The 12750-nt window shown below is 44.3% G+C and overlaps 1 protein-coding gene across 1 annotated transcript in view; it reads right to left on the bottom strand.

Annotated features, from left to right (window-relative positions):
• The window catches only part of sgsm1a (small G protein signaling modulator 1a), a 155185-nt gene extending 146308 nt beyond the window's left edge, over positions 1–8877 (bottom strand). Inside the window, exons 1-2 of the mRNA XM_068055479.1 lie at positions 8826–8877; positions 8644–8687 (exon numbers count right to left, since the gene is read on the bottom strand). Coding sequence (XP_067911580.1) covers positions 8644–8687; positions 8826–8844 — 63 coding nt within the window. The 5' untranslated portion in view covers positions 8845–8877. The remainder of the gene's footprint in view (positions 1–8643; positions 8688–8825) is intronic.
• Positions 8878–12750: the final 3873 nt, after the last annotated feature.

Genomic DNA, 12750 nt, shown 5'->3' with positions numbered 1-12750 from the left:
TTGATGTTTGTCTCGGTGTGCGTCCCTGGGAACAGCCCGTAGAGCACAGACTCCTGTGTTACAGAGCTGCTTGGGATGAACCTCGACAAAAACCACTGTATCTCTTTCCACACCTGCTTTGCAAAGACACATTCCAGAAGGAGGTGGGCAACAGTCTCTTCCCCACCACAGGCATTGTGCAGAGGGGGCGAGACTTCGGGCGTGCATGAAGGATCTGACGGGGAGGGCCCTTCTCACCACCAGCCAAGCTACGTCTTGGTGCTTGTTTGAAATTTCTGGTGAAGAGGCATTCCGCCAAATGACTTTGGCGGTCTGCTCGGGGAACCATCCGACAGAATCCCCCGTCTCCTTTTCCCGTAGGGCCTTGAGGACGTTCCGTGCAGACCACTGCCTGATGGACCGGTGGTCAAAGGTGTTTTCCCGCAGAAACTGCTCCACGAAGGATAGGTGGTACGGCACGGTCCAACTGCATGGAGCGTTCCGCGGCAATGTGACCAGGCCCATCCTTCGCAACACCGGGGACAGATAGAACCTCAGCACGTAGTGACACTTGGAGTTTGCGTACTGGAGATCTACACACAGCTTGATGCAGCCGCACACGAAGGTGGTCATCAGGATTCAGGCCACGTTGGGTACATTGTCCAGAGATTTGAACATCGTGTCCCTCCGGACCCGGTCGATTTTAGATCCCCAGATGAAGCGGAAAACGGCTTGGGTGACTGCCACAGCGCAGGAGTGGGGTATGGGCCAGACCTGCGCCACGTACAGCAACAACATGAGCGCCTCGCACCTGATGACCAGGTTCGTACCCACAATGGAGAGAGATCGCTGCCCCCACATGCCCAACTTTTGTCGTACCTTGGCTACTCGCTCCTCCAGGTTTTGGTGCACACCCCGGCCCTTCCGAACCATATCCCCAGCACCTTCAGGTAATCTGACCTGATGGTGAAGGGGACAAAGGATCGGTCAGCCCAGTTCCCAAAGAACATGGCCTCGCTCTTGCCGTGGTTAACTTTGGCTCCCAAGGCCAGTTCGAACTGGTCGCAGATGCTCATCATTCTGCGCACGGACAGCGGATCCGAGCAGAAGACAGCGACGTCATCCATGTACAGGGAGGTTTTAACCCGAGTGCCTCCGCTGCCTGGGATTGTCACCCCTCTTATGCTCGCATCCTTCCTAATAGACTCAACAAAGGGTTCAATACAGCAAACAAGAGTTTCTAAAACCTTTTACCACCTCGATAATGCACAAGTGTGGCTTGGCCACTCTACACCTCTGCAAGTCCCCTCTGACCATCCATTACTCACTTTATGCTGCTGGTGTTTGTTTTATTTTTAGGGTGTTTTAATTCACTTCCTGCCCAACCACAATCATCAACAACACATCATCATCAAGCAGACATGAGTTCCTAATGAAAGGCTGGGGGAGGGAAGCACTCCCTTCTAATTCTCTTTAAGGAAGCACCTCATTAAGACTCGTAGCAACTCGCCACACAAAGAATGCTTCCACTTGAAGCACTTGGCATCTTTCTGGGCATCTTTGCATGTGTTCTGGAAAGAGTGCTGCCCAGTTAAAGACTTCAAGATCAGAGCCAGGCCACTCAGGAGAGGAGTCAGGAAACACTTGTTCACACAAAGGCTAGTAGAAGTGTGGAACTCTCTCCCACAAAAAGCAGTAGAATCTAGCTCATGATTAATTTTATATATGAGGCCTACAGGTTTTTGTTTTCCACGGGAATTAAAGAATATGGAACAAAGGCAGGTGGTTGGAATTAAGATACAGATCAGCCATGATCTCACTGAACGGTAGAAAAGGCTCAAAGGGCCAAACGGCCTATTCCTGTTCCTATATTATATAAGCACAAAGCATTGTACTGTCCCTTCTGAAGGCCGTGAGCATTTTTTTCAAATGATAAGGGAAGGACAGGCTATCGGAGAGGGAAGATGGAAATATACCTTACCATGTATAGTGGTTACAAGAATAGTTATGGAACCCCTTCTATTCCAATGTGTACCAGTACACCAATAGGCTAATTGTTTCAGTGTACAGGCTTGTAAATGCCACGCAGACAAGGTGAACAACTGGACCAACACACAAGACAGTGCAAAATAAATGGGACAAAACAGAAAAGGCTGGAAATACTCAGCAGGTTGGGCAGCATCTGTGGAGAGAGAAACAGAGGTAACGTTTCAGGCCTGTGACCTTTCATCAGGCGTTCTCGACCAGGTGTCCTGGTCAATATTTATTCCTAAATCAAAGTTTTTTTTAAAGAAATGATCTGCTCATTTATTTCATTGGCATTTGTGGGATCTTGCTGTGTGCAATTGGCCGCAGAGTGTTTCCTACATCACAACAGTGGTGACACTTCAAAATGTACTTAATTGGCTGTAAAATGCTTTGGGACGTCCTGAAGTTGTGAAAGGCGCTATATAAATGCAATTCCTTTCTTTTCTTCATGTTGTATGTTTCCAGCAATACGGGATTATTTTGATAATTTAATAATAGCTCCTGTGAAAGAGTCCAGGTTCCCAATGACTTTTACCCAAGTATGGGTCAGTATGGGAGAGGGTGGAATGAGCATCACATTCATGAGAGAAAAATATAGTTCTCTGCAAAGACTGGAAAACAGAAAAAAAAATCTTAATTATGGTGATACATTCGGTGAACAAGCTTCTCATGGGTAACAGTGCAGAGAAAATTCTGCCCACTAAAACCTTTTAAAATGGTTTTCAATCCACAGAGCACAGACTATTCACAGCTTTTGTTCATATTCATATTCTGCAGCATTCAAACAAAATCATTACTCGATCCTGAAATTGGTATGGAGCAGAATTCAAGAGATGGTCAATCACTCAGATCACCGTCTCTAAAAGCACTTCAGTATTTTTGCACTCGGTGTCAATCATACAGAGCAGTCACCAGGCGGTGGGGGGTGGATGAAGGTTTAACTCAATTGAGGGCCTTTGCTGATGTTTCTGAGCCAAGTTCAAGGTTCCTCTGCTGTCTTGAGGAACTAGGATTGCCCTTATTTGAAGAATTCAGGATCCACTAACTCATTCAGGCCAATACTGTTCAAGACGTTAAAGCAAAAGCAACTTATATTGTTATTCCTGATTTTCCTCCGCCACCCTCCGCAGGGACTAACTCGTGCTCAGGTCAGGTTCTGTCAGAACCAACCACCTTCCAGTACCTCAGATAAGTGGTTGCTCTTTATGGCGAGTGTCTGGTGCACATATGTTGGTGTGTTTTACTAGTTGGAGTGAGTAGCTCTATTCATGAATATTACTGACTGGACAGCATGTCAACCCAGACACTTGCCTCAAGATGGAGCTCGTGGGTGCTGGCAAGCTCCTTGGGGCACAGACAGAGACATCACAGCCAAGCCTGATCCTACCCTTGCCCGACCTTCACCCACACATGTGCAGTTTCCAGCAGGAAAGACTAGCAGCAGGAACCCTGGGCATGTTTCATTCACCCTCTCTAACCCAGGGACACTGGTGCCAACCGTATGCCTTGGCGGAGATCAGTCAGCACAGCACAGAACAGAACAGGATTCAAACCTGGGCCCTTCCTGGTGCATAGAGCTCAGTGTCACACAGCTCGATGTGTTTTACAAGCTGTATAATCGGGGGTGTGAGCAGAATATGACTGAGACCAAAAGCCAACACAAATAAGCATCAGAGCTTCATCCCAGATACTTGCCTCAATATGGAGTTCAAATAAACAAGCACCATGACTGTCAGAATACAAAGGATTTTTTTTTATTCCATCATGGGATGTGGGCATCACTGATCATTTATTGCCCGTACCTAATTACCCTTTAGAAGGTGCTGGTGAGCTGCCTTCTTGAACATAATCTGAGTAGCTTGCTGGGTCATTTCAGAGGGCAGTTAAGAGTCAACCACATTGCTGTGGGTCTGGAGTCACATGTAGGCCAGACCAGGTAAGGACAGCAGATTTCCTTCCCTAAAGGACATTAGCAAATCAGATTTTGGGATTTTGCAACAATCCAGGTGTTTCATCATCACCTCTACTGATACTAGCTTTTTATTCCAGATTTTATATAATTAATTGAATTTAACTTGTCAGCTGCCATGGTGAGATTTGAACTCATATACTCCTAGATCATTAGTCCAGGCTTCTAGATTACTACTCCAGTAACATAACCACGATACTACCATACCCCGATGTTGCTGAGTGAGCAGCCCATGCCATAAAATCAATGACTGAAAAGGTTAACCAGCTTTCAATGCACTAATCATACCATTAACTGTAAATCTAGTTGGTTTAATCAACATTTTAATTGTGATACACAGGCAGCATTTTCCCTTCAGCCACTCGGTCTTCATATTATGAGATCAACTATTATAACTGCCTACAGAGCATGTCCTCAACCTACAATCACTGCATACAAACTGATCACTGGAATCTACACTGAGCAGATCAGAGGTGAAGCTGGAATCTTTTTGGGATCATCAATTTGCTGACAGTCTGAAAGGAGAGATTCAACACTGTCATCTAATGTGAAGATGATCCTGCCGGCAATCAGTGTAAATTACTTCACCATGTTAACCCAATCAGACCCAAATGCTGCCATCAAAATGAAAGATGCAGGAGAAGTCGGACTGGCAGAAAGAAGCAAACACACACAATCTCCGTCAATAAGTAATTTCTGATAGTTCCAAGTCCTTTAACTCTGTTTTGTAATGAACGGGAATGTTTCACAACCACAAGTGGTTGAGCGGAGCCTGCAAGTAGCACAATTATGATGAGTGTATCACATTCCATGCCCATAGTCTATGATGCTTCCCATATTATGAAGAGTCAGTTGTCATACATTGGACCAAATGCATGAGCTCCTCCCCACAATGGCTCAAGAGCATTTGGCTGGTGAGTACATAGAATGTACAGCATGGAAACAAACCAAATGGTCTATGCTGGTGTTTATGCTCCACACGAGCCTCCCCCCGCCAGCTTAATCCATCTCATCCTATCAGTATATCCTTCTACTCCTTTCTCACTCTTGTACCTAACTAAATACATCATCAAGAAGCTGAGACATACAAGCCTGTGAGATCTGAGGTTCCGGTCCAGTTAGTGGAAGAAGTAGAGACACTATGACTGGCCTCAGTGCCTCTAGATTAGAGAAGGGAAAATAAACATGGTGAAGCTTGGCATATGCAGCAAGTCTGCAGGCACTCACTGTCCAGGTTCATACGTGAATGAGGGCCCTTACAGCACAATACTGAAGGGCCTGAGTGGGCAAGAATAAAACTTAGGGGCCATAAATATCAGATAGTCACTAATAAATCCAGGAGAACCAGGGAAGGGGAGAAAATTGGCAAGGAAAATACACAGATGAAAGAAAAAAACTTTATCAAGTGCCTTCTGTGCCCCCAGGCTTTCCCAAGGTGCTTCAAAGCTAAAGGATTACTGTTAAAACGCAGCCACAGTTGTTTCACAGGTCAGTGTGGGCACCAAAGCAAGATCCCTGAAATAGCAATGGAATGACTGATTAATTAACCTGTTAAGAGAAATATTGGCCAAGACACCAGGAGAACAGTCCGCTCTTTGAAACAAGCACCACAGAATCTTTTCCATTCACCTAAAAAGTCAGGCAGGATGACGTCTCATTGGAAAGACTATAATGGAGCTCTTCCTCAATACTGAACTTAATGCCAGCCTAAACTACGTACTCAAGTCCTGGAGCGGACTTGAACCCACAACCTTCTGACATAGGGGGCGGAGCGCTACCAGAGTCAAACTATTAACTCTCCTTGCCACTAACAAAAAATAAACGAGTTAGACAGTAAGAACCCAATTCTGTATCCATAAAGAGGCGTACAGCAGTGTTACAAGGTTAAAACAGAGCCACAACTGAAATTTTGAGCAAGGTACCAGCCAATTGTGTTTATATATACTTCACATTGAAGGTACAGAACACAAACAGGCCAATCGGCCCAACTGATCCCTGCCTGTGTTTATGCTCCACGTGAGTCTCCTCCCACCCTTCTTCAACGAACCCCATCAACATAGTCGTCTATTCCTTTCTCCCTTATGAGCTTATCTGGCTTCCCCTTAAATGCATCTTTGCTATTCGTCTCAACCATATCCACATTCTAACTGTTCTCTAGGTAAAGATGCTTCTCTTCAATTCCCTATTGGATTTATTAGTGACTATCTGATATGTATGGCCCCTAAGTTATAGTTTTGCCCATAAGTGGAAACATCTTCTCTACATCTACCCTATCAAATCCTATCATAATCCGAAAGCCCTCCATCAGGTCTCCCCTCACTCTTCTTTGTGAACGGAATGCACAACTCCTAGAGGTTGAAGAGGTCTTAAATACCACAGCAATACCCCATGATAATCTCGTGTGCAAGTCACAAATGTACCACCTCACCCTCTCCTCACAGTCCTGCGTCAACATCGCGACCTTGTAAAAACAGAATGTAATCAGCACCCCAGCTAGTAGACAGCTCAAGGCTTCCTTCATCCTTCTCCTCCCTCCCCCTCTCCACTAAAAAATAAACTGATGCTCAGTTTAATTATTAGGTAGTGGGGGGGGGGGAGGTGGGGGGAGAAGAGAAGAGGCAGAACAGCAGCTCAAAGCTGCATCGAGAGATTTAAATCTCCCCCTGGTTCAATGTTGATGCCCTCCAAAGAGAGAACATAGAAACAGGAGTAGGTTATTGGGCCCCTTGAGCCTGCTCCAACATTCAGTGAGATCATGGCTGGTCTGTATCTTTAGCTCCATTCACCCACCTTGGCTCCATATCCCTTAACGGCTAACAAAAATCTATCAATCTCATATTTAGAATGATTAATTGAGCTAGCATCTACTGCCTTATGTGGGAGAGATTTCCACTCTTTTACCACCTTTTGTGTTCAGAAGTATTGCACAGTTTCTGTCTTGAATGGCCTGGCTGTGATTTTAGGGTTCTGTCCACTTATCCTAGACTCCCCCCCCACCCCCCACCCCACCCCCACCCAGCAGAAAAAGTTTCTCTCGATCTACCCTATCAAATTCTTTCAAAATCCTAAAAACCTCAATCAAACCACCCTTTAACCTATTATAATCCATGGAATACAAGCCAAGTTTATGTGATCTCTCATCATAATTAAACACTCGGAACCCTGTTAATAACCCAAAAATTTCACCCCCCCCCCCCCCCCACATTGATACCCAAGGCTCCTTCCATTAAAAGCTAGCACATTTCATTTGCACACACTCCCCCGAATCATGCTGCCTCTCACACTATTATTTTATCAGCAATGACTGCGTTACTAATGACACTTGATAACATCGCACAACTATAATTCACATGCTACATTTTCCAAAATTATTTTCATCATCCACGCTGATGAGGCCACATATCATTCTAATGACTCAGTGCCTGAAAATGTGTTTATTTCTTCCAAATCCACATGTCCTGCAGCTGCACAGCAATTGATACACAAAGGAATATAGCATGCCCCGTTATTTAATTAATTAACCAGATGGTACAAGCAGAATATATCCTGAAGATACTTGCGGTATGATTTATATCATGGGCGTAAACTTGGGGGGAGGAGGCAAATTCTCTGAATCTTTATGGTGTCAGTCATTCCCCACCCCACATCCTGGAACTGTCCCTGGTGTCCTTAAACCTTTATAAGTGGTTTAAGATGAGAGCCAGCGGAGGGCTACAATAGCCCATAGCTTTTCATAACATGCACACATTACAGAAAATCTCAGTTCTGGTCAAAAGGATCCAGCATCAAACATTTTTAAAGCCAAATTTAATTTTGGCCAAATCAAAACACAAGTTCAAAGGCAGAATGAAATTTCGAGTTTTGTAACATGCTTATTCTTGTAAATATCACATCAAGTACAAAGTATTCCACCTTAAAAGTCATAAATCAATATGGGCTACAGGCTCAAAAAGAATTCCCCCTTCCCAAATCTTCTGATTCCCCACTTTCCACATCCAGTATGACACATTTATATCCACAGCTTTAACTAACACTGGGGTGAATCAGTAATGTTGCAGAGAGTCACATTCATTCATTCTATTCATAAACATTATAAACTACCATCTATATTCATGTGATTCTCCATCCCAGTCTGCTTCCCACCCCAATAATGCAAATTTCAAACCCCTAAGGAAAGTCTGATTCGAGGCACACTTTTTTTTTTAACAGAAGCAATCTTAATTTCCCAAAACAATCGACCAGTGAACTCGCCGACCCGCCACGTAGATCCCTCAGATTATATATGTCTGGATACAAACACAAAACTATATATTTAAACTGCATGGGGAGACTGCACTTTAAAATAAACCAGGTAAAATTGTCATCCCCTAAATGAACTCCTCCAATTATTGTAAAACATCTAAATTCACAAATGGAATTAATAGAGGCAATACTTATTGGATCACAATTTTACAACGAAACACTTTATATTATATACAAGGCTGACAATTGTAAGGCATTAACAATTCAAACCCTCCTTGTCAGTAATGCCAAAGGCTGCCTGACAATAGCAGGAACAGTGATGGGCTTGGGTGCCAGCTGTTAAAAAGCACAGTCTGCTCCTTACTGAGGCTCCAATTCACTAGGTGGTGATTGCATTTCATTGCAATGTACACAAACCTACTCACCTCCTTCTTGACTGTGCGCAGCAACCTCTGACGCATCTCTGCCTCTGTTGCAAGAGGAAACATTTTTTTAAAAATAAAAACAAATGAACAGAGAAGCACAATTAGCAAATGCTATTTTTTTGTTTTAAAAATAAAGCTTGATGGCTGCATTATTGTAAAAGGCAGCTGATGTTTGTCCCTACCTGCTGTAGCTGTCGCCATGTTCCAGCAGGTACACTGCCCGATTCCTTTACTCAACAGCAACTGCAACGCCAGGCTGTTTGATTGACAGCTGGTCCCCGTGACGTCAGCGCCTCTACCAAACATCCCCGGGAGCGCTCTTGATTGACAGCTCAGGTTATCACAGGCAAGAGAGTCCAGATTTAAAGCCACACTGTTTTAATTCTTATTTTTAATTTTAATCCCTCTGCTATTAAAATGCTTCTGTAACATTTTTTTAAAATTAAGTGATGGATCACTTAATAACGGCATGCATTGTTTTAAAATTCGATGAGGGGACTCTGTCGCTGACAAGGCCAGCATTTATTGTCCATCCTTAATTGCCCTTGAGTAGGTGGTGGTGAGCTGCCTTCTTGAACCGCTGCAACCCGCGTGTAGGTACACCCACAGTGCTGTTTGGAAGGGAGTTCCAGGGTTTTGACCCAGCGGCAGTGAAGAAACAGCGATATAGTTCCAAGTTAGAATAGTAACTTGGAGAGGAACTTGTGGGTGACATGTAGCATCATCAATGTAAGACCACCTGATTCCCCCTATCTCAGCATATTGTGACACCCATCCATGTCTTTTTGACTTTCAGATTCAACTATTCCAATGCTTTTCTGGCCAGCATCCTATCCTCCAATGTCTGAAACTTCATCTCATTCAAAACTCTGCTACCTGTATCCCATCTAGAGGCAAGCCCTGCTCATCCACCAACACTGTCCTTGTTGACCAACATTGGCTCCCGATCACCCAATACTGCATATTTAAAATTGCCCTCCATTTTAGGACTCACACCCCTGATCTCTGTAACCTTCCCCACCTCTACCAAGATCGCCTGTGCCTTCAGCCATCTGGGCCCCACACTCTGAAATTCCCCTCCTAAGCCTCTTCTCACCCTTTAAGGTCCTTCTCGAAACCCACTTCTTCGGCCAAATTTGACAGCCCTCTCTAGCTTAGCGTCCACTTTTCTGATTACGCCTCTGTGTTGTTTTTCTAGATTAACGGCACTATATAAATTCCAGTTGTTGTTATTGCTGTAAGATGTACCAAAGCAGATCATGGAGGTGAAAACAGATGGAGGATGAGAATTTTAAACTGGAGGCATTTGGTGTCTGGGAGCCAACAAAGGTCAATGAAAACAGGGGTGATAGTGAGCAGGTCTTGGTGTGGGAGGCCAGCAGACGAGCTTTGGATGAGCTGAAATTTATTAAGTAGAGGATGAGAGATCAGATGAGAGAGCACTGGACTAGCCTAGTATGGAGGGGACAAAGGCACAGATGAGGGTTTCAATAACAGGCGAGGGTGGAGGAGGGTGATGTTGCAGAAGTAGTCTTTGTAATGGAGAAGATACGGGGTCAGAAACACAGCTCAAGGTCATGCAGAGTGCAAGGAAAGCGCTTGGAAAACTGGCAAGGAGACTGTTGGAAAAGCTAAACCTGGAGATTATGAAGGTATGGATAAAGTTTTCAGCAGTACTGGAGTGAGGTAAAAGTGGAGGCAGTAATGTTGCAGAGGTGGAATAGGTAGTGTTGGATAAGGTGTTGGATTTGCAGCTCAGTTCAGGTTTAGCCAGAATACTGTGGTGATATACTATTAATTCAGCCTGAGCAAATATCCAGACCCAGAATGGGATTTGGAGTCAGGGTGTGGAGTTTTTATTAGGAGGCAATTAGAGTGGGTTGTCTTGTCATTGTTAAGTTGGAGCAAGTTTTGATTCATCCACAACTTGACAGTGGGCAATTGGTTGGACAGAACAATGGTGGTTGTGAAGTTGAAGTTGGTGCTATCCCCACAGTATGTATGGAAGCTGACCCCATGTGTAAAGATGTTGTTGCCAAAAGGCAGCATTTAGACAAGGCATAGATAGGGATTAAGCATGGAATTTGGGACAGTCTTAAGGTGACCATGCAGAGGTGGGATAAGAGGCCATTGCACATGCTGGGAATGATTGGGGTGACACCAAGCAGGATCAGAGAGCCATACAGGTGGGCCATAGGGTGAGACAATGGGGGATGAAGGAGTGGTCAGCCACGCCAACAGCTGCCAAGAGATCAAGCAGGACTGCAAACAACTGTAGTCACCAAGGATTTTGTTGGTGAATTTGCCCAGTGACCTTTGTTCTGTGTGCAGAATTTAAACTGGACAGTGGGGATTCCAACAGGAGAGTGATGGGTGAGGCGTGTTCAGAATATATGAGATAAGGGGTTGGGTTGGGAGAGAATTGAGGGAACATAAGATGGGCTTGAGAAAGGCAGGGGGTGATGAGGGGAAAGAAACAAGATAATATCAGGTTGGGTGGGAGTGTAGAAGCTGATGGAGAAGAAGGAAAAGGCAGTTAAACAGATGAGCTCAATCTTAGAGACAGAAAAAATGAATGCGCTCCTCAAACTCGATGTTGCAGGTGAGGATGGGGAAGCAGAGTGTTAGAGGAAGAGGTGTATTTTAATCAAGCAGAGGACTCTGAGACTGTCCTTATCCTTGAGGAGAATCCTCGTATAGTAGATGGTGGGCAATTGGTTGGACAGAACAATTTAAAGGGGATCAAAGGGGTAAATTTTTCACACAAAGAATAGTGGGTATCTGGAATGAGCTGCCAGAGGAGGTGGTGGAGGCAGGAACAGTAGCAACATTTAAGAGGCATCTGGACAGGTACTTGAATGAGCAAGGCATAGAGGGATATGGAATTAATGCAGGCAGGTGGGATTAGTATAGATAGGCATTATGGTCGGCATGGACGCCGTGGGCCGAAGGGCCTGTTTCTATGCTGTACCACTCTATGACTCTAGAAAGAGTTGGCTGGCAGGGAACAACCAGACCCATTGTGTCTGAGCTGCATTTAAGCTAATGGCCCTTAAATTTAAGGATTGGGAGGTGGGAGCTGCACCAGGGAGAATGTAAGGATGGGAAACTTGAGGAACTTAGAAGGGATGAGACTGTTAATGATATGCTGAGGAGGTCAACAGCAGTCTGGTAGAGATACAGACGAAAGAAAGCTGGGACTTGAAAAGCTGTTGAAGACGGAACTGGGAGCAAAGGATGATGGGCTGTGAGACATGGATAATTAGAGAAAGCACGGAAATGATCAGAAACTTTAGAAATGATTAAAAGATCTCACAAGATGGCAATGCGGAGATAGTGGTTACAGCCAGGGATGGTAGTGGAGCTGATACGCCTTCGCTCAATTTCATCTTGCATAAGTGCAGAAAGTTGGAAACATAGGAAAAGGCCATTCAGCCCCTCAAGCCTGTTCCATCTTTCTATTAGATCATGGTTGATCTATACCTCCCCTTCATTTACTTGCATTTGCTTCATATCCCTTTCTAACCTTACCTAATAAAAATCTGACAATCTCAGTATTGGAAACTCCAGTTAGCTCAGCTAACCTTCAAAGGGAGAGATTTCCAGATTTCCAGTTCACTTTGTTTGAAAAAGCGCTTCCAGATTTCACTCCTAAATGGACTAGCTCTAATTTTAAGATTGTGCCCTCTTGTTCTGGACTCCCCCGCCAGAGGAAATAATTTCTCCATATCTATTGAGTCCTTTTATCATTTTAAACACATTAGTTAGATCACCTCCACCACCATCTAAACACAAGAGAATACCAGCAATGTTTATGTAACCTGTTCTCACAATTTACCCCTATAAACTCTGGTATGGTTCTGGCGAATCTGTGCTGTGTCCCCTCCAAGGTCAAGTAATTCTTCTCGAGTTGTGGTGCACAAAATTGAATGCAGTACTCCAGATGGGGTTGGACCAAGGCTCTATACAGCTAAAGCACAACTTCCTCCCCCTTGTATTCCAGACCCCTTGAGATAAAGGCCAACATTTCATTAGCTTTTTAAAAAATTACTTTTTGATGTAAGATCAATTTTTTGCATAATCATATATATATATGTACCAAAACAA

The sequence above is a fragment of the Heterodontus francisci genome, chromosome 23 (assembly GCF_036365525.1).
Source record: "Heterodontus francisci isolate sHetFra1 chromosome 23, sHetFra1.hap1, whole genome shotgun sequence".
Lineage (NCBI taxonomy): Eukaryota > Metazoa > Chordata > Chondrichthyes > Heterodontiformes > Heterodontidae > Heterodontus > Heterodontus francisci.
Note: the sequence above shows the minus strand (reverse complement) of the source record. Positions and strands in the feature narration are given on the sequence as shown.